The sequence below is a fragment of the Camelina sativa genome, chromosome 18, assembly GCF_030686135.1.
Source record: "Camelina sativa cultivar CO46 ecotype springtype chromosome 18, ASM3068613v1".
Lineage (NCBI taxonomy): Eukaryota > Viridiplantae > Streptophyta > Magnoliopsida > Brassicales > Brassicaceae > Camelina > Camelina sativa.
The window spans coordinates 19,711,030-19,732,412 of record NC_141897.1 but is presented as its reverse complement, the minus strand read 5'-3'; the positions used below and the strand labels follow the sequence as shown (position 1 = coordinate 19,732,412).

The window sequence follows — 21,383 nt, the reverse complement described above, 5'->3', positions numbered from 1 at the left end:
TGTTCCGTTTAGAAGGTGTTGACCTTTGTCTGTTCGCTGACGTGGCGTGTACTTAGAAAACATCAACGAACAGAACTTTAAAAAGGGCGGAAATAAAGGAATAAAAAAAGGAAGAGAAAAAGAGGACGGTGGAGGAGCAAATCGGATCGAGACGGAGAACTCGCCGGAGAATCAATCTCTTTAGAGAAGAGAGAGAGATTTAGAGACAATCTTTCTCCGATCTCACCGGATCAGCTGTTGTGTTGTAATCATATCCGTCGTCTAGTTTTGTTTGAAATCTCTGAGCTCAAAGGTGTGTGTTTAACAGTCACTAGTCACTGTGGGTTTTCGCATGCGTACATTAGGAATGGGAGCTTGTATTGTGTGATTAGATTGGTTAATTTATGATTGGTTTTGTGTTTAGAGGTGGATGGGACATGGCTGAGCCGGAATCATCATTAGTAAACGGAGTGAAGGAGAACAAATTATGGAAAGGTGTATTTGCTGTTTCCGGGATTATGTCTACTCTTGTAATCTATGGTGTTCTTCAGGTCTGTCTTGTCATCAAAATTCAACTTTTTTTGGAAAGTTTCTTCCTTTTCTTCTGTTAAATATTTTCTGTGGTTTTTTTTTTTGTTGCTTGTGGTTTGTAGGAGAAGATAATGAGAGTTCCTTATGGAGTGAACAAGGAGTATTTTAAGCACTCTTTGTTTCTTGTTTTTTGCAATCGGCTCACTACTTCAGCTGTCTCTGCTTGTGCTTTACTGGTATAACTAGCAAAAACCCCAGCTTTGTGTTTTATATTTATTTATACATATTTCCAAAGTTGTTTAGAACCCTTTTGGGGGGTTTTAATTTGTAGGCAAGCAAGAAAGTTTTGGATCCTGTAGCTCCGGTTTATAAATATTGCCTTATATCAGTGACTAACATCTTAACCACAACATGCCAATACGAGGTAGGGATTTTATCTTAATATATGAACTTTGTATGATTCTTTTGGTTATTTGCTTTAACTAATCTGTAATGCCTCCAGGCTCTCAAGTATGTGAGCTTCCCAGTCCAAACTCTTGCTAAATGTGCCAAAATGATACCAGTAATGGTAAGTTGTAACATTCTTTTTATTGGTAAGATATGGAAAAATATATGGAAAGCTCACGTGTTTGAGTTTAGTATCAACATTCCTATATTTGTGATTCATTCAGGTATGGGGAACACTGATCATGCAGAAGAAGTACAAGGGGTTTGACTATTTAGTGGCTTTTCTGGTGACCCTTGGTTGCTCTGTCTTTATTCTTTTTCCGGTATGAACCTGCTCTATACTCATTACCCCAATCATTATAAAAGGCTTCAGTTAGTTAGAGTATCACAATTACCAGGAACATGCAGGTTAGATGTACTGATGTTTGTTTATGTAAATCTGAGTTTGTAGGCTGGAGACGATGTTAGTCCGTACAATAAGGGAAGGGAAAATACTGTTTGGGGTGTTTCTCTTATGGCTGGTTATCTTGGGTATGTGTATCCGTGTAACTAGTTTCACTTTCACTCATTATATACTGAGATTTTTGTTTTCTGGTTTAAAATAGGAATCTTGATCCTTCGAATCATGATTGTGTATTTGGTAATTGGCTAATGTAACAGGTTTGATGGCTTTACAAGCACATTCCAAGACAAACTTTTTAAGGGATATAATATGGAGATACATAACCAAATTTTCTACACAACACTTTGTTCTTGTGTTCTGAGTTTCACTGGTGAGAATCTTACTTGTTTCTGCAATAAGAGTCCCATCTTTTTCTGTCAAGTCATTTTTCTATGGACTCTGGACCATTGATCTTTTACTTTTGTGGTTCTCTACGGCCGGTCGTTTTCCCACAAGAAAATTCTACAGGAACAAGACTTTCCTCTTTCTTTTTCTTTATTTCTTTGTTTTGCTTATATATGACAATTGATACAAGCTTTCAGCTGATGATTACTAGGATAAAGTTGGGTTATATGTTAATGATTCATCTCTTATAGTCAGAATTCATATCTTATATGTTATATGTTAATGATTAACCTCTGAACGTGTTTCTTATTGTCAGAACTCATCTCTTCTCAAAAAGAAGGTCACAATCTGGTCAATCATTCTTCATTCTTATTCTGTGATTCTTATGTTTAATGTAGGACTCATATTACAAGGGCATTTACTTCCAGCTATAGATTTTGTTTCTCTGCATAGAGATTGTTTAGTCGACATCGCGCTGCTTTCCACAGTAAGTTTAAGTTTCCTCTATTCTTCTACTTAGTCATTACATTAACATTACCATTATGTTTTCTCCAAATTAGCTTGATTGCTTCTTCTTTTTTCGTAGTCTAAGATCCACAAGATGCATGTTTAATTCATGATTCCCACTGATTGATTCCTCTCTTGTCTCTTCGATATCCACTGAACTTACCAAATACTAATAATTTGCAGGTTGCAACAGCGAGCCAGTTCTTCATATCTTACACAATTAGGACATTTGGTGCTCTAACATTCGCTGCAATCATGACGACGAGACAGGTAGAAAGCAGACTCGATCTCTCAATCTTAATAATTAACAACACAATCTTGTTTCTAATCTGACTAATGTGTCTTTCTAAAAGCTTGCAAGCATCATGCTCTCATGCATTTGGTTTTCTCACCCTCTTAGCTGGGAGCAGTGTATTGGATCGGTATATATCTGGATCTTTTAAATTCTTTGGAACTTTACGGGATACCTTTGATTCTCTGACTAACCAAATTTGCTTGATCAGGTCATTGTTTTCGGGTCTTTATACGCGAAAACTTTACTGAACAAGAAGAACAAATCACAAACGCAACCACCCCCTACAGAGCTTCCTCAATACCAAAAGGCTGAGAGCTCTTAACGGAATATATAACACAATTTAGAGGTTTTTGCTCTTGATATAACCCTCAGAACAAAACAAAACGAAACTAGCCGTTAGGGAACTGAAGTTAGGATTCATATGGACTATATGTATTTTGTTTCATCTTTCTAAAATTTTGTTGTTGGATCTCTTGTAGAGTTGATTATATATCTTATTAGTTATTATGAATACAGAAGTTTACTCCTTTGGGGATGAAATTGAGTTCTTGTTGGTTAGTAGAAACGTTATATATACAATATGACTTAAAACTTAAGTTTGTGTAACAAAAGAAAATAATTGAGTTCATATTCTATTTTATAGAAACTAGTTTTCTTTTAAAATTGGTTTAATTTTAGATTGAAAAAATAGTTAGAATTTCCGATTGACTCCCAACAACAAGACTTTCCGTTATTGGCACCTTTTCTTTTCCTCTTTTACTTATAAAATTACCTTTTTGTATTTCTAGCATTTTATTATTCTGCAAAACATTTTAAATTATGAATATACTAGTAGCATGATGTACCTGGTCGTCATCTGAAGAATGATTCAAAGAAAAAACGTATAAGAAATTGATCTCGTAAACATTATAATAAGGTCTTCTCTAACATTTTTAAATGGTGACTAAAGAGTATCAGTCTTATATATATGGACAATTCTTAATTTCTTCAAATACTTGAATGCTTCAAACGAGGAGATAGCCCTTAACAAAATTCTTTTAAGTTTTATACTATTCGAAGAATAACAATTTTGTTGTAAAGTTAATGAGATTTGATATTATAGTCTTTCCTTCTATAGTATCAATTTAGAACTATCGAATATGATACAATTTACTTAATATTTTTGATCATAACCGAAGGATGAAACAAAAACACTAAAAGGAGACGTTTTCTTGAGGAAGTTATAAATTCGTAGACATACAACGACGAGGTCAAAACGAAAGGTCCAAAATTCACACCTTCAAATAAACTAAATGTTCGAAAACCAATTGATATATTGATTGGTTAAGTATATACGATTTTATATATACAAAACATAATTTTGGTCATCAAATCTAAAAAAATAATATCAAACGAAAAGTTTATACAAAAATAAGCAAAATATTTTGGATACGGGAGTTTCAGTACATTGTATACGTTGCCTGGTTGCCATGAAGAGAACATTTTCAAAATTATGTAGAGAAAAATAAGTTGTAGTGGTATCGTGACTCCCATTTGAAATATGAATTTGTTCTATAGATTACCAGAGATCGATTCTTTTCAAGAGTCTTCAGAAAATTTTATATTGTGCAGTTTGTTCAACTATATACATTTTTTAGTGGGAAGAATTAGTTTGGGTTTCGTCTTGTGATTTCCCGATTAAAACGATAAAAATAAATTATATAGAGAGAAAACAAGAAAAATAGGGTTACGAATGAAATGTACACATAATGAGGCATGCTAAAAATAGGGTTAATATGATGTGTGCAATGGATCGTTTTTGGAAAGATGACGATGAAACACGTAGTTTAGAATGGGTCTTATACCATATAATGGTGTGTGTGATCGACCTTTCTAGACCTTCATTTCACCGAGGGATGTATGCTCTCTAGTCTCTCCATTTGGAATGTAATGAGTCTCACACATCAAAATAGACATAATGTTTAATTTATGACGAATTCAAAAGTATATATGATTAGTGTCAAACTCGAAGTTAAAAATGTCGCTTTAATAGGTGCTTGCTTTGATAGACTATCCATCCATAATAGAATGTAACAGGTTATTTGGATAGACCCGTAAATAAATCGGTCAAAGTTTACAAGGTCAAATTCTTAGTTTTATATTACTCGAACCAAAAAAACAAAAACAAAAACAAAAACAAAAACAAAAACTAAGTGCTCTAAAAAGGGAACAAGTGGGTCGGCCGGCTCTAGTCTAATCCAAAGCCTCTAGGGGCCATGGGGGAATGAGGACCATCCATATACGTATGTTTTTGAATTGCATGGGTGACATTTTGCTTTATCCTAGTCGGCAACTCCCACTCGACTCACGTGTTACTTATGGTGAATCCATCTGTTAGATTCTTTGTCTTTTTTTTTTTTGGTCAACTGATTTTATATATTGATTTGGTAAGCTCCTGCTTAACCTTTAGATTACAACCGTCTAATATTCCGAGAGAAACCGGGGAAGTTACAATTTTACAATCCCTACCAAGCTCTCTATCCATAGCATCAAAAAATTCCTCCTTTTGTACCCCAAAAAACCTTCAACAAATAAAGGAAAAGCTGGTCTCTTCCTCAAAGACTAACCTTGGCCACTGCAGATAAGAAACTGCAACATATGACTGCAATCTTAAATCGCTAGTGACGCTTTGAGCGATGAGACCTGCACCTCTATTGTCTAACTCCAACTCAAACTCCACATCCCGGCCATTGATCCCTTCTAAGATCCTCCTAAGTTCCATTGACTAAAATCTAAAAGATGGTCATGCCTTTGGTCTATTTACAGCTCCTACCAAAGTTTTGTTCTGAACGGCAAAATCTACGTTAGAGAACCTATGATTAACCATACTATCCATTGCCCATTCCAAGACTTTGAAAACAGCTTCATCCTTGTCTCGAATGTCTGAGAAAGCTCTTATGTTGTGCAAAAGGACTAAACCTTCATCATTTCTAACCACCCACGCTCCACCTGCAATCTTATATCTATTAGACCATGAAAAGCCCACATTGCACTTCAACCAAGATTCTGGAGGTCTAGACCAAGAGGAAGAAAGTTCCATCTCCTCTGTTGCTTGTTGATCAAATGGTGTTATTTGCGAAACAAACAAATCTTCACTATATTTCACTTGAGCCTCAAACCATTCGTCAACATCCTCATGAATATTTTCCATTGCTGCTAAAGGGGAGAAACTGCTACCTTCGAAACATAAGGAGTTTCTATTATTCTATATTCTCCACAAAACCCAAGGAAAGATTTTTCTAAGCTCTACTGGCCAAAGAACATTATTCCTGTTTTGTAATAGGTGATAGACATTAGAGAAAACACTTCCGTTTTGGAATCCAAGGTCAGGAGAAGGGTAATTCGACAAAGCCCAAACTTGTCTGGCATAAGAACAAGAAAAAAGAATGTGATTTATTGTCTCTCCCTCTTCTCCACATACTTGACAGACATCACCCCCTGCCATACCTCTACTCTTTAGAGCACTCGCAACTGGGAGAGCCCCACTCAGAACTTTCCACAAGAAGATCTTTATCTTTGGATTAGCTTGCAAACTCCAGATATCGTTTTTAAGACCATTAAGATAAGGTTGGGCTTCCGCATCTCTGTTCACCTGAGAAGTCACCGATTGAGAATACAACCAGTATCCTGACTTAACAGTATACTCTCCGCTCTTGTTGTGTTTCCAAGCATGAAAATCTTCATGATCCTTGATCGGTTTAATGGTTTTGATTCTGATGATATCTTGTGGGAAAAAGTGCTCCTCCAATATGTCAGGATCCCAGGAGTGAGTAGTCGGATCAATCAGGTCTTTTACTTTTAAACAAACGTCAAATAGAATGTTTTTCCTCCATGGTGCTCGCTTGCCATTATCATCAATCCAAGGTTCAGTCCAAACATACATTGAAGCTCCATTACCCACCTTTTTTTCCAGGCCATTTTGTAGTAGCTCTCTCCTAAACAGAACACTTCTCCATCCGAATGAAGGTCGTGAAGACAAACCCGCCTCTAGAAAGTTTTCGAAAGGGTAGTAGAATTTTATGAGTTTTGAGAAAAGACCGTCTTCATCTTGTAGTAGTCTCCAAGCTTGTTTGGCCAAGAGAGCTTGATTAAAACCCTGTAAGTTCTTGAAACCTAGTCCTCCTTTCTGTTTGGGTAGGCAGAGTTTTTCCCAACTCAACCAATGAATTTTCCTCGAGTGTTCATTGGAGCTCCACCAGAAATCAGCCATGGCACTGGCTAGATTCTCACAAGTTGTTACTGGCAACTTAAAACACGACATCGCAAAAACTGGCATTGCAAGCGCCACTGACTTCAAAAGCATTTCTTTACCTCCCTGCGAGAGATGTCTTGAGTACCAACCAGTCATCCTACCTTTCACCTTGTCCTTGATGTAATCGAGCATGTCGATTTTTGACCCGCTGAAACACTCCGGTAAACCTAAGTAAGTACCATCTCCTCCTTGATTGGTGATCCCCAATTTTGCTTGTATTGAAGTCTTTACCAAAGCATTCACTTTAGAACCAAAGGTAATTGAGGACTTTGAATAATTGATTGTCTGACATGTTGCCTCCCCATATTTGGTTAGAATCCTTTTGATAGAGTCAGCTTGTTCAAGCGAGGCTTTACACAGGAACAAAGAGTCATCTGCAAACAACAAATGGTTCACTGAAGGACCCTGCTCTGAAAATGAGATGCCTTGAATGTCTCCTTCCTCTTGAGCTTTATTCAGTAAGTGGGTTAAGCCTTCTGTACAGAGAACAAAAAGAAACGGGGATAAAGGATCCCCTTGTCTCAGACCTCTTTGAAGAGAAATCATCCCATAAGGATGGTCATTAATTAGGACCGAATACGTAACCATCGATACACATCTCATTACCCACTCGATCCATGTCTTATGAAAACCCAGAGCATCTTGGAGGGACCTTAAGTAGCTCCATTCCACCCTATCGTAGGCCTTGGACATGTCTGACTTTATCGCCATAAAGTTCGCTGAAATGATCGGATGAACCCTCAAGCTGTGAACTAACTCATGAGCCACCATGATGTTATCTGTTATAAGCCTATCTGAGACAAATGCTGACTGAGATTCAGATACAATATCTGAGAAAAAGGGTTGAAGTCTGAATACCAATATCTTTGAAATGATCTTATATTAAACAGAACATAGACTTATTGGTCTCAAGTTTGACAAAAAGAGTTGAAGTCTGTTAGATTCTTTGTCTTTTTCACTGTCTTTTCCCGTTATTAAAATTATTTTTACTTTTCCACTACAAAATTAAAAAGAAACAATTATTATAATTTTTCCGTTAGCTAACTAATTTCCAGAACAATACTACAGTAATAACATAAAATATTCTTCAAACACATAATTACATATTTAGAATATCAGTCATGCTACCTTCCTCACTGAAGTTAGGATTCATATGGACTATATATATATGTATTTTGTTTCATCTTTCAAAAATTTTGTTGTTGGATCTCTTGTAAAATTTTGTTACATGAGTTTACTCCTTTGGGAATGAAATTGAGTTTCTTGTTGGTTAGTAGAAACGTTATATACACAATATGACTTACAACTTAAGTTTGTGCAACAAAATAAAATAATTGAGTTCATATTCTGTTTTGTATTTACTAGTTTCCTTTTAAAATTGGTGTAAATTTAGATTGAAAAAGTGGTTAGAATTTCCGATTGACTCCCAACAACAGGACTTTCCGTTATTGGCACCTTATTCCTTTTACTTATAAAATTACCTTTTTGTATTTCTAGCATTTTATTATTATTCTGCAAAACATTTTAAATTATGAATATACTAGTAACATAATGTACCTGGTCGTCATCTGAAGAATGATTCAAAGAAAAAACGTATAAGAAAATTGATCTAGTAAACATTATAATAAGGTCTTCTCTAACATTTTTTAATGGTGACTGAGGAGTATATCAGTCTTACATATATATGGACTATTCTTAAATTCTTCAGATACTTGAATAGTTGAATGCTTCAAACGAGGAGATAACCCATAACAAAAATCTATAAGTTTTATACTTTAGAATAACAATTTTGTTGTAAAGTTAACGAGATTTTATATTATAGTCTTTCTTTCTGTAGTATCGATTTGGAACTATCGAATATTATACTTAATGTTTGATCATAACCGAAGGATGGAACAAAAACACTAAAAGGAGACGTTTTCTTGAGGAAGTTATAAATTCGTAAACATATAACGGCGAGGTCAAAACGAAAGGTCCCAAATTCACACCTTCGAATAAACTAAATGTTCGAAACCAATTGATATATCGTATCACATGATTGGTTAAGTTTATACGATTTTATATATACAAAATATAATTTTGGTCATCAAATCTGAAAAATAATATCAAACGAAAAGTTTATACATAAATAAGCAAATATTTTGGATGACGCGTAGTTTCGTTCAACTCACAATTGCCAATTCAAAGTCAAACGGTGCGTATAAATATATAAGGAAGGTTTTACCTAGATAATCTGCGTAATTAATACACCTACATATATATATGGCTACGTAGCCTACGTATGTGTTATTCCACACACATGTGTGATGTGTGTGCATACTCTATAATCGCGATAAAAATTCATGTGCCATGTATGCATATTATTTCAAAACCGTTGTAAATAATTAGTAGGTGTATATCATCAGTCTATGTAACTAATTAAATAACTACACGGGAGTTTCATTACATTGTATACGTTGCCATGAATAAAGTGAGAACATTTCAAAATTATGTAGAGAAATAATAAGTTGTAGTGGTATCCTGACTCCCATTTGATATATAGATATTACAAGAGATCGATTCTTTTCAGGAGTCTTAATAAAATTTTGTATTGTGCAGTTTGGTCACCTATATACATTTTTAGTGGGAAGAATTAGTTTGGGGTTCGATCGTCTTGTGATTTCCCGATTAAAACGATAGAATGAATTATATAGAGAAAACCAATAAAATTAGGGTTACGAATGAAATGTACACATAAGGCATGCCAAGAATAAGTCTTCAATTTTTATTTTTTTTGGCTAACGAATAAGTCTTAATATGATCTGTACAGCAATGGATGGTTTTTGGAAAGATGACGAATTGACGATGAAACACGTGGTTTAGAATGGGTCTTCTACCATAGGATGGTGTGTGATCGACATTTCTAGACCTTCATTTCACCGAGGGATATACGCTCTCCATTTGGAACTAATGAGAATTCTCACACATCAGGATAGGCTTTTTAATGAAGAATTCAATGTATATGATTGTATATAGTGTCAAACTCGGAGTTAAAAATGTCGCTTTAAACCAGCCAAACTAACTCAGAATATATATAACCAGTCTAATTATGCTGCGAAATTCAAAACTAATCCCAATTTAAGTTAAACCAACATTTTTTGAATCAAACTCTCTCTCGGTTTATTTTGGGGTTTAATGTGAATTGGTACAAGAACAAACTTTTACATCGGAACACTCTCTCAGTTCGTGAGAAGAGAAGCGAGCCAACATCTCACAGATAATACCAATTATGATATCAGCTATTTTTGCTAATTTTTATCAGCTGAAACTTACAGCTATAATGGCAGCTAAATGAACAAACACAGTGAGATGATATCTCAATTTAAATTATTTAATCATCAATTTGTCAATTTACAAGTAGTCTTTTGATAGACTATCAATCCATAATAGTATGCAACAGGTTATTTGGATAGACCCGTAAATAAACCGGTCAAACTTTACAAGGTCAAATTCTTAATTTTATATTACTTGGAACCAAAAAACAAAAAACAAAAAAAACAAAAACCAAGTGCTCTGAAAAGGGAACAAGTGGGTCGGCCGGCTCTAGTCTAATCCAAAGCCTCTAGGGGGCCATGGGGGAATCATCCATATACGTATGTTTTTGAATTGCATGGATGACTTTTAGCTTTATCCTAGTCGGCAACTTCCACTCTCGGACTCACGTGTTACTTGTGGTGAATCCATCTTTAGATTCTTTGTCTTTTTCACTGTCTTTTCCTGTTATTAAAATTATTTTACTTTTCCACGACAAAATTAAAATCCAGAACCAATACTACAATAGTAAAACATAAAATATTCTTCAAACACATAATTACATATTTAGAATATCATTCATGCTACCTTCCTCACGTTGATTTTTGTTAACTTCCATTTCGTTTGATTGTCGGTTGGATTAGTTTTTTTAGTTAAAAAGGATGGTCGGTAGATTACTGTCATTTTATATCATTTTATGAAACCACTTAGATCTAAGACAACTGGTTTTAATTTATCAGAAAACTACCCAATTAAAACCCCATGTTGATTTTTCAGTCATGTAAATAATTGATATATTAAAAAAATAAAAATAATTGATATATTTGTCATATAACGTTTGACTAACGATTAAGACAATATACTCAAATATATGCTGACGAATCATCTGGTTTTTATATAAATTATATCCTTCTTTAACGAACAGTAACTAAAACTACAGTGGAAAGATTACAGTTTTATCATATTAAATTTGTATGAAATGTAAGATGTAGTTTAACGTTTCCTATAACTGTGGTACATATCTAATTATAATATATATTAATTAAATTAAATCAAAGACGCTTAACTTAATGTATATGTTTGATTGTTAAGTTGATATTCAACATATGATGAAAATGTATAATTTAAAATGGTTTTATAGATGGAAAATTTTGTATTGTCTTCTTTCGCCTGGTCTATTAAAAGCATAATTAAAAAGAGAGATGGAGAAAAGTTTATGAATAGTGTTAGTCGTGTTATGGCTAATTTAGGATCTTTTAACATCTTATTAAAAGAAATCTGTGGATTATCATTTATATGGCGGCAGGACGTAATATAACGTAATTATTCAACTTATATAAACAGAAAGGAAAGGAACCTTCCTGACAATTGAACCTAGAGAGCTAAAACTCTAGCTTATGTGTTGTAAAAAAGCTTGCATTCTATAATCAATGACATTAATACCATACATTTACATAAAAAAAACAGACAAAACATAACTGTATCACACGGACTAATTAACATCAATGTTATTATCATCATACAAAACTTTGATGTGCCTTGTGATTTTGTGCACGAGAGTTTCCTAGAATTTAAGATCATCATTTATAAATTATATATTTTTATTAGAAGGGTGACAAGGGTCTACACTCTACAATGTTGATTTTCTTTTTATTCTTTGGTTCCAACAACTCTCCCAAACTAATTGTTTATAGTTTTATCAATAATCATAGATGACGTACTTAGATTTAAGTATTAAACATAAACCCAAACAAAGCCAAGGACTTTCAGCTAATCAATACAAAAAGATTAGTAGAGTTTGGCAATTTACGTGACATTTTAACAGCTTTGGGATATACACAAAGATTATAAAAGAATTGATCATTGTTTTTGGTTGGTGTAAAGTTGGAATAAACGACACTAGTACTAAAATTTTACATTAAATATCAGTAATTAATACTAGGACAGTAGTAGTACTCCTTGTCGAAACGGTAACTTTTAACAATAAATTCACAGCAGCAGATGAAGGCAATAAATGTAAATAATAATACTCCTATTTCGTCAGAATTGACTAAACTAACCCTTTCTCTTTTGACTTTGGCTCAATGTCTTGTCTTAATTGACACCGCGTTTGACTAATCAACTATTGTCCCTTCTACATAATCTATACGTATATCTCTTTTATTCCCATTGAAATAGCCGTCGTTTCTTTAATTATATATATATATATATTTAGCTCTTCCTCCTCCACCTTCCTAATCTTATCTATAACTTCTTCACTTGATACCAAAAGCAAAAGCAAACCAGAAAGAAAAAATCATTTATTTTGTTACAAAGCACAAAAAGAGCTGAGCGACCACTAAAGAAAAAAAAAAAAACAGAGCAAAAAAAAATGGGGAAACACTTATTCCGATCATCTCCACCGCCTGAGAAACAAACAGCTCATCTCACCCTCGCGGAATCAGCTGTACAAGAGTGTATGAGCAGCATCAACGCCGTCATATCAAAATGGACTACTCCTTCTCCTTCTCCCACCTCCTCATCCGAAGAAGAGTTCCTCTTTTCAACCAACAGCCGCCGCGAAGCAGAGGAGTTCGTTGAAGCCGTCAGACATTTACAGAGCACGATGCACCGTTTGGTTTCCGTTAACCCTTCATCCGATAAGCTAATCTACGCTCAGAACCTCATGCAATCTGCTATGAAGCTTCTCGAATCAGAGTTCTACCGTGTCTTGAAAGCAAACCGCGAGTACCTAGACCCTGAATGCGTCTCCGTTCGTTCTTGCAAATCTTCAAGATTCACCACTTCGACTACGGTCAGTGTCTCCGACTCGGAAGACGAAAACACTTACGAAGAAAACGCAGAGGAAGAGCATAGATTCTCCGGCGGAGATGCTGACGCAATGGATGATCTCAAGATGATTGCTGACTGTATGATCTCGACCGGTTACGCTAAAGAATGCGTTAGGGTTTACAAAACAGTACGTAGATCGATCGTTGATGAGACTCTGTATAACCTAGGGATGGAGAGGTTCACTCTTCACCAGATTCAGAAGATGGAATGGGAGGTTCTTGAATCCAAGATCAAGACTTGGTTAAAAGCTGTCAAGTTAGCTGTTCGATCTCTCTTCTTCGGTGAGAGGATCTTAGCTGATCATGTCTTCTCATCCTCTGGTCCGATCGTTGAGTCTTCCTTCACTGAGATCACTCAAGAAGGAGCTTTGATTCTATTCACGTTCCCGGAGTACGCTGCCAAGATCAAGAAACTAACTCCGGAGAAAATGTTTAGGTTTCTTGATATGTACGAAGCTCTCGCGAACCTCTTCGTTGAGATCGAGTCAATCTTTTACTTCGAGTCAGGCGCGCCGGTTAGATCTCAGGTGATCAACTCGTTAGCTAGACTCGGTGACGCGGCGAGGTCGATGATGAACGATTTCGAATCCGCGATTCAGAAAGAGACCTCGAAAACTATGGTCATCGGCGGCGGTGTTCATCCTCTGACTCGTTACGTTATGAACTACCTCTCTTTCCTCGCCGACTACGACGAGTCAATCGCCGCGATTTTCGAAAACTGGCAGCCGACGGTTCCAGCTCCGTTGCCGGATTCTTTATACATCAGCGGCGGAGACGAAGCTAATCCGGCGGATTTGTACTCTTCTACGGTGTCAGTACGGATCGCGTGGGTGATTTTGCTCACGCTTTGTAAAATCGACGGTAAAGCTCAGCCGTACAAGGACGTCGCTCTGGCTTATCTCTTCCTCGCGAACAATCTCCAATACGTCGTCGTTAAGGTCCGGTCGTCGAATCTGAAGCTTCTTCTCGGAGACGATTGGGTGGTGAAGCACGAGGCGAAGGTGAAGCTGTACGCTGATAAGTTCGAGAAGCTGGCGTGGGGGAAAGTGCTGGATTTGGTACCGGAGAATCCCAAGGAGGAGATGTCGCCGGAGGAGGCTAAGGATTTGGTGGGTAGGTTTAACGATGAGTTCGAGACGTCGTACCGGAAACAGACTTCTTGGGTTATACCCGACCCGAAACTAAGGGACCAGATTAAAATCTCGGTTAGCCAGAAACTTACGCTGGGTTGTACCGAGTTTCATCGGTTGAACCGGTCCGGTTTGGTTGGTGCTAACGAGGCTGTTCTCAGATATACCCCTGAGGATATTGGGAATTACTTGTCGGATCTTTACTTTGGGTCTAGAGGCTCAGGGAGTGTTTCGACAAACGGATCCGGGTCTGGGTCTGGATCCGGAACCGGTTCGTCGACTACGGGTATATCTCGTGGTGGTGGACGTAGTAGTCATTGAGATATTTTTTGCTTATTTTTTATTATTAGCTTTCCTTTTCTTTTTTTTTTATAAAAAAAGAAAAGAAGACATTAAAAATTTGTGTGGTTGGTTACAGTGATGTAAGATCGTATTCGTATCGAATCTCGTTATTGAGGTTACGTGTGAGTACATATGTTAAATTATTGAATTCTCCTGTTTTAATCTTAATTCATTCTATTCTTTGTTTTGGAACTTTCTGACATATCAATGACAAGAAAATACAATGATTATATCTGACGCTTGAAGATTAAATTAGATATTTACGTAATAGACAATTTTAAGTAGGCCTCTCACCCATGTCTGATTTTAATTAGTGACTATGGGTCTGAGTCTCATTGACAATCTGTAAAAGTTTTGGTGGTACATAACTCCAAGTTGGTGTACGAGTCCACACAATTTGAATAGAGTTATTATTATCTACAAGTACAACAAATTCAAATGCAAGTTGCTTGACGAATGAATACATACGAAGCTGACATTACAATAAATTACTAAAGGAAAAGCACAGAGAGGTTGATAACAGTGGTCAGTGGGAGGGTCGACGAATCCCATTAATGCTTTAATTAGGCTATTCCCGATAAGCAATCTCACGTTAAGTATATAATTTAATCTCCTCATAATTTGCAAGTGCCATGTTTGGAATAATTTTTGTTGCGGTGGTTACGCCTTCATTTCCTATAACTTTATTTCAAAACATAGATCATGAAATAGAGCCATGGAATATTTTTATAGGTCCCTTACCTCTTTTTACTTTATGATCAGCCCCATCTTCTCTCTTTAATCATATTCCATAGCATAGTCGTTATAATATGGTTGAAAATTGAAACGAAGAGGGAATTAAGGGAAGAAAAGCCAAAGTATAATTCGGGATTGATTTTAATTATAGGAACACTCGTTTTATTTATTCATTATAATAAGATGTTACATTCATATGGTTTTTCAGAAAAAAAAGGGACAATTTCACAAAACAACAAACCAAACACCACAAATTTAAGCGCACACACGCTTTTTTTTATTTCACACATGACACACCAAATCTTCATCTTCATGTTCAATTAGCCGGAGATATCAATTGACTTGACTTGAGGCTTCTTCTCAGGAGCTTTAGGAACCATAACCGTAAGCACACCGTTCTCCATTGTTGCCTTAACTTCTTCCATCTTTGCATTCTCCGGCAACCTAAACCTCCTCATAAACTTCCCACTAGCCCTCTCCACACGGTGCCATGTGTCGTTCTTCTCTTCGTTCTCCTTGCTCCTCTCTCCGCTGATCTGAAGAACGTTCTTGTCTTCAACCTCAACCTTCACCTCTTCCTTCTTCAGCCCCGGCAAATCCGCTTTGAACACATGTGCCTCCGGCGTTTCCTTCCAGTCCACTCTAGCGTTTGTAAACGCTGCCACGTCCCGAGCGGATGCAGCGTTTGCTAACGTAGAAGATGGTGTGAAGAGTCCTTCGAATGGATCCCATACGTCTTGCGAGAACGGATCGAAGACGTTTGTTCTACGTCCTCCAAAAATGCTTGGGATTAGAGACATGTCGTTGGTTGCTTTTCAAGTGACGTTTTGATTCTTGGTTTTCTTGCTGCTTTGATCTGATTTCTGAGATCAGGTAAGGGATCCATATTTATAGGAATCAGTGGATGAAGAGAGAACGTTCTTCAAATTTCTTGAATAGAAAAAGAATCATGCACTTTTTTCTAAAACCTTCGTTTGTTGTCTAGAGTCTTTGGACAATTATGAAAAGACCAGAGTTTTCTTGGCATTTCATGAAGTTTCGATGGTTGGTTGAAACGAGAACGACATGCAATCTTTGGTTCTCACTTAAACAACGTGCCGGTTTTAGCCCTTAGAGATATGGGCTCAGTGAAGTAGACCGTCTTTGTTAAAAAATAGAAACCCATGTCTAATTTGGGCCCATTTCTTCATAAATTAAATATTTTATTGAATTAGTTAAAGTTATACTCTTAAGATCGAAGAAACAAATTAGATTTTAAACGTTAATAGTGTTAATTACACAACAATTAACTGTTATATTTATAAATCATTATCATCTATGGCTAAATTTCTCAGTAACCGGAAGTGGAATAACAAAAAAAAAAAAAAAAAAAAGTCTAAATCAGAGGACAAAGGACTGTTGATACCAAATTTCCAAGATAGTAAACAATCGTTTAATGGATTCCTGTCTCCATTTATACAAGAACTGAGCCACGTTTACGTTTACAAACATAGACACCATATTTACTTAACAAGTACAATATTATACTAAAAAAAGGAAATCTAAATTTATTCGATTCTACTCTCAGTTATGGTGTTCCAAATATCAACTTATTCGATTGAGCCAGAAGAAATGAACAAGGAAAGTAACTGCGATTACCTTTTTGGAAAACTTGGGGTTAAAAATTGAAAATGTGAGATGGTTTGGTTTCTAATCAATGGAGCTTGCATGAGAAAGAGACAGAAATAAAGAGAAAAGCTTTACACTGTAAAGATGCTACTAATTGAACAAATCTAAGTGTCGTCAATGCTGCAGCAAGCTTGGTCTCTTTTCCATGAGCTCGTACTTGACAACAAAATGTTCCTACAATAACCATCCCCAAAAAAAAAATATCACTATAAAACATTGCAAATTCAAGAATAAAGAAATAGGATATCCCTGCACTAATCTTTGGCTTACCTTTCGGATTGTTTTGAACGAACTTGGATCGAGGTATTCGTATGTTCCCCTTTCATACGTAGCTTGCCTGACTAAAGGTTCCCCAACTCTGAAGAACCATAATCTGAGTTCCTTGTGGTAAAACCAACCTCTTTCATAACTGCAAGATGTCGATCAAACTCTAAAGTCTCAGCCAAAAAGAGCGGAATAAATGAATAATCAAAGAACATGGTAGAGGAAAAACATACAGTTCATCCGCTGCAAATAGCTGCGCTTCATCTTTTGGCATACTGAAACAATAATTAGAGGAAAGTAAGTAGTTTAATTGGAAAGATGATTCATGAGTTGGCAAATGTTACGTTAGATGTTGGACTATTAACAAACCTGTAAAATGTGTAGAACAATAACTCATAGGAGAACCTTTTGAAACTTGCTCGCTGCAACAAACGGAAATGATAACACATTTGTCAACAAATCGAGAAAAGAAGTTAAGAGTAAATACATCGCTGGTGCTACTCACAAGATCAGAGGAAACTTACAGTTAACGGTGGAGGTGGTGTGGCGTAGTAACAATTTGGTACTGTGAACTCGACCTCGCTCTTTGCCGGTTCATTGGTCCATGGGGACGCAAATGTCTTGTAGAGATTTCCAGTAGAATTCAAATCTAAGCCTAGCGTCGTCAAGTCTATGCCAAGAGCAAGTGAGGTCAATTCAGGGTTGCTCCTGTTTAGTACATCTAACAAGCCAAGCAAGCAAAAAGGATCTGCCTCTGATTGTCCCGATTTCATCTCAGAATCTCTAAATTGGTTGATTGATGACATCTGTTGCACAGGAAACTGGGATTGATTTTGATGCTGCTGATACTGCTGAATAAGCTGGTCATAACCAATACTCGAAACTGCATTGGGAGAGCTTAGAGGTCTAAGACCAAGACCCTGTAGCCCACCAGTCTGGTATTAAATAAGAATTAACAATGATAAGAGACGGTAGCTGGAACAAGTGTGGTCCAACCAAAAGATGATTATATATTTCAGATATGCAAATTGAAGAAATTCCTGGCTGTATACAGATAGGGATAGGAGAGACTGCCACTCACGGATGAAGTATGTTGTGGTTGTTGTTGTGGACGATGCGATGTATATGTTGCCCCCAAGTTGAAACCACCAGATCTACCCATCTGCAAAACAATTGCAAATATCCAAACATTAATTACCACATCAACAACCATATCAATAGAAAAAGGTAGGAAATCACTTTGTTAACTTTGAAACAGTCTAAAGCTTACAGAAAAGTTTTGAGAGTGCATCATTGACATAGCATTGTCATGGAGTTGCTCTTTCTGATGCAAATCCATAGGATAATCAGAATTCCCACCTGCAAAAAATCTACTACGCTTGTGAATGATCGATCCAGCATGTTTAGCTTACAGCATTAAGAAGCACATATGTCAGGAACACCTAACATATTCTCATGCAATAAGCTATAATATGCTGCAGTTAATAAGTTTATGAACTTCCTAAGTATCTAGACCATCTGGAAACGGACTTTCATGAGATTTTGGAGAATAACTTAGGGGGGAGAACTTTTCACAATAGGGGAACTAGAGAAGATATTACTCACTTTGCGCACATTAAATATGCAAGACCCAACTTTATGCACAATATAATACAAAGTTATCGACAATAAAAGACCAGCACCTTTATATCCAGGTAGGGCAGGAAAGTCTTCATTTTGAATGCTGAACTCTTGGTTTTGTTGGGCAAGTGGGACACCTAAACCTTGTTTCCTCAAAGAACCTAGAAACACCACCACAAGAGTATGAGGGAACAAGACATGATATGGAAAAATCTTTTTAAAAACTTTTAAGTGTACGAATTTCAAAAGATCTTCAGATAAACTGACTACCTAGTTGTCCTTGAGTGCCACCAGCAGATCCAGGACGACTTGTGAGCTGAGGAAAATCGTTGTTGATGTCAAAAAGAGAGCTGTCGTTAGAGTGATCACTGAGCATCATATTGTTAACTGACTGAACATGGTTCTGAGAAAGTGGGCCACCACCAGTATGATAGGAGTTTCCCAGCATAGACATGACCTGAGATCCTGTACCACACAATTTTGCAATCAGATTTCTACTTCTGTTTTCCACATACAGCAGCTGTTAACTTATTGCATGCCCATGGGACTCTAGAGAAGTATAGACTACAAAGGCAAAAGAAGTTCAACTGCTGATATCAATCCACCTCCCTAAATGACTAGTTATTTTAAGTTGCTATTAAGCAAATTACTTTCTTAACTTAATTTCTACAGCACTCCCTAGCTAGTTAAAAGGTGTTCTCCAGGTCCATGAAGCAAAATTTATAATCCGTTTTTTAACAGCGACATAACAAGATAAACAAGGCTCAGTTTAATCGACTTACAGGCAAAAGAACCTGAAGACAGCAAATGGAATGAACTGGACAAATCATATATACCTTGAGGAAGTACTCCACCCAGCATTCGGTTCTGTCCCTGAACATTTATTCCTGATCCACTATTTGCTGCCAAATTTAGTCGTGAAGACAAACCAGGAATAGACAACCCACCAGAGCTAATATTCCTCCCCAAGTTACCTCCACCAACCATGTTACCCATCGAATTTGTTATCCGAGGACCTGAATTTCCCAACAATTGGGATATTCCCATCCCTGGAACACTATTACGATTACTGAGTCCTGCAGATGTAGAGAGAATTCCAGGAATAGAACCACCAACTCCATTTGCGTTACTATTGAATCCAGGGTTGCCAACAACATTAAGACCTCCTCTATTTGGGATTCCCGCATGCCCATGTGAGCTACCATGAGACAACTACAAAGCAATCATCGTAGCATACTATGAGATACAGATTTAAGAACAAGAGCAGTTATTTTCAAAATAATATAAACCACATAGCACCTGGGAGAGATTAACAGGTAGATTGTTTGAGGCAAATCTTCCACTGGAAAAACTCCCGTTAGGTTGTTGAACCCCAGGAGATGGTATACTATTCATACTTGAGTTTCTTGATGTAAGTGTACCTTGCATGTTCCCGACATTATAGCTCCCATGAATATTATGAAGTCCCTGAAGGTTTCCTGCAAATTTTTTTTTTTTAAAAGCTACATAAGCTGAGCACTTCACAAAGATATACAACAGTATCAAGATAAGTAGTATTAGACCCACCGGTATGATGAAAAGAGGGAGATGGTGCACCAGATTGTCCAGAATAAGAAGCAGCAAAAGATCTGCCCGACCCATCTGGTAAATTCGAAGCAGAACCATTGAGAGATGACTGCAAAAGGGGAAAAAAAAAGCACAGTAGTTTAAAGAGAAGAGATGGTAGGCATAGTTAAGTAAACGATGATGTCCTTACAACACTAACATATTCTTCAAGTTCAAAAACTAACAAAAATGATAAAGGGGAAAAAGGAAGGTTACAGTACATGAAGATTTGACATTGCACGATCTGACAATCACTCACTCGAGACAATATATCATTCGGCGAACCGCCTACAATCTGAGAAGGAATAAAACAACACCACACGGACATAAACAGCCAGGAAAAAAAAGGATGAATTCAATAAACTAACAAAGGTGACACAGTGCTATAACATAAAAAAATCTTATAAACCATGGAGTAGCACCAGACGAGATTACTGTAGAAACTTTCAAAGTAAGATTTGATATGCTCATATATTTTTTTTGACAGAGTAAGCTTTCATCCAGAAACAATAACCATGAAAATAAAATCTACGAGGATCCAAAAACAATCAACGCAAAAGCATAATTCAATCAATACCTATTCCTGTTAATAAAAAAAAAAAAAACGACTGAGCAAATCCTAAATTGAACTACCGAGATGCAATTTTCAATACTAGGATTTACAAAAACTGAACTCAGAAAACCCTAAAACTCGCGTGTTTTTTAATCTGTTAACACACTCACAGTAACAAGGTGCGTACGGGAGGAAAAAGAAGAAGAAGGAGAATAGCACTGACCAATTACGCGGAACCCAGGAAGAGGGTTACGATAATCCCGAAGAAGATTTATGAAGAAGAGAGTTTTTGGGTAAAATTGGGGGAAAGAGCGGAGATTTTGATTACAATTTGGTGCCCTAAATCGGAGAAACGGATATACGAACGAGAAGAGAGAGAGAGAGAGAGAGAGAGAGAGAGCAAGATTTAGAAAATGGGATCCTCCTCCCATAAAAATTAAATAAATAAGAAAAAAAAAAGGAAATTAAAATAAAATAATATTATTTTGTGGAGAATGATTGGTGATG

General features: G+C 36.5%; 4 protein-coding genes, 1 non-coding gene and 1 pseudogene across 8 annotated transcripts; 3 read left to right on the top strand and 3 right to left on the bottom strand.

The window, feature by feature from the left end:
* The first annotated feature begins 84 nt into the window (after nt 1-84).
* Nucleotides 85-3,086, top strand: LOC104762088 (UDP-galactose/UDP-glucose transporter 5B). The gene is made up of 12 exons (XM_019239959.2): nt 85-292; nt 406-530; nt 633-746; nt 842-934; nt 1,013-1,078; nt 1,182-1,280; nt 1,409-1,488; nt 1,618-1,730; nt 2,143-2,231; nt 2,435-2,521; nt 2,605-2,673; nt 2,755-3,086. The coding sequence occupies exons 2-12, from the start codon at nt 417-419 to the stop codon at nt 2,866-2,868; spliced, it is 1,038 nt and encodes a 345-aa protein (XP_019095504.2). The 5' UTR covers nt 85-292; nt 406-416; the 3' UTR covers nt 2,869-3,086.
* Nucleotides 3,087-5,328: 2,242 nt separating this feature from the next.
* Nucleotides 5,329-7,990, bottom strand: LOC147923085 (uncharacterized). The gene is made up of 3 exons (XM_087497901.1): nt 7,941-7,990; nt 6,007-7,687; nt 5,329-5,790 (listed from the first exon to the last, which is right to left on the bottom strand). Exons 1-3 carry the CDS (start codon nt 7,988-7,990, stop codon nt 5,329-5,331), a joined length of 2,193 nt encoding a protein of 730 aa, XP_087354027.1.
* Nucleotides 7,991-12,301: 4,311 nt separating this feature from the next.
* Nucleotides 12,302-14,599, top strand: LOC104762087 (exocyst complex component EXO70H1 pseudogene; annotated as a pseudogene). The gene has a single exon (XR_015588839.1). The product of XR_015588839.1 is annotated as an exocyst complex component EXO70H1 pseudogene (transcript).
* Nucleotides 14,600-15,311: 712 nt separating this feature from the next.
* Nucleotides 15,312-16,192, bottom strand: LOC104762086 (18.1 kDa class I heat shock protein). The gene has a single exon (XM_010485314.3). It carries the CDS (start codon nt 15,964-15,966, stop codon nt 15,487-15,489), a length of 480 nt encoding a protein of 159 aa, XP_010483616.2. The 5' UTR covers nt 15,967-16,192; the 3' UTR covers nt 15,312-15,486.
* A 586-nt stretch (nt 16,193-16,778) lies between these two features.
* Nucleotides 16,779-21,322, bottom strand: LOC104762085 (putative NOT transcription complex subunit VIP2). 3 transcript variants are annotated; one of them, XM_087499750.1, is made up of 14 exons: nt 21,100-21,322; nt 20,545-20,618; nt 20,285-20,393; nt 20,018-20,196; nt 19,555-19,930; nt 18,989-19,183; nt 18,781-18,879; nt 18,369-18,457; nt 18,180-18,260; nt 17,623-18,033; nt 17,468-17,520; nt 17,332-17,373; nt 17,105-17,243; nt 16,779-17,008 (listed from the first exon to the last, which is right to left on the bottom strand). In XM_087499750.1, exons 2-14 carry the CDS (start codon nt 20,557-20,559, stop codon nt 16,949-16,951), a joined length of 1,848 nt encoding a protein of 615 aa, XP_087355876.1. In that variant the 5' UTR covers nt 20,560-20,618; nt 21,100-21,322; the 3' UTR covers nt 16,779-16,948. The 3 variants fall into 3 exon arrangements, with proteins under 3 accessions (XP_087355876.1, XP_087355877.1, XP_087355878.1); XM_087499751.1 differs by having other exon boundaries at nt 17,623-18,018; XM_087499752.1 differs by having other exon boundaries at nt 18,369-18,468; nt 21,100-21,291.
* LOC147923084 (small nucleolar RNA snoR35) lies at nt 20,285-20,365 on the top strand. The gene has a single exon (XR_015589959.1). It is a non-coding gene; the product is annotated as a small nucleolar RNA snoR35 (small nucleolar RNA).
* Nucleotides 21,323-21,383: the final 61 nt, after the last annotated feature.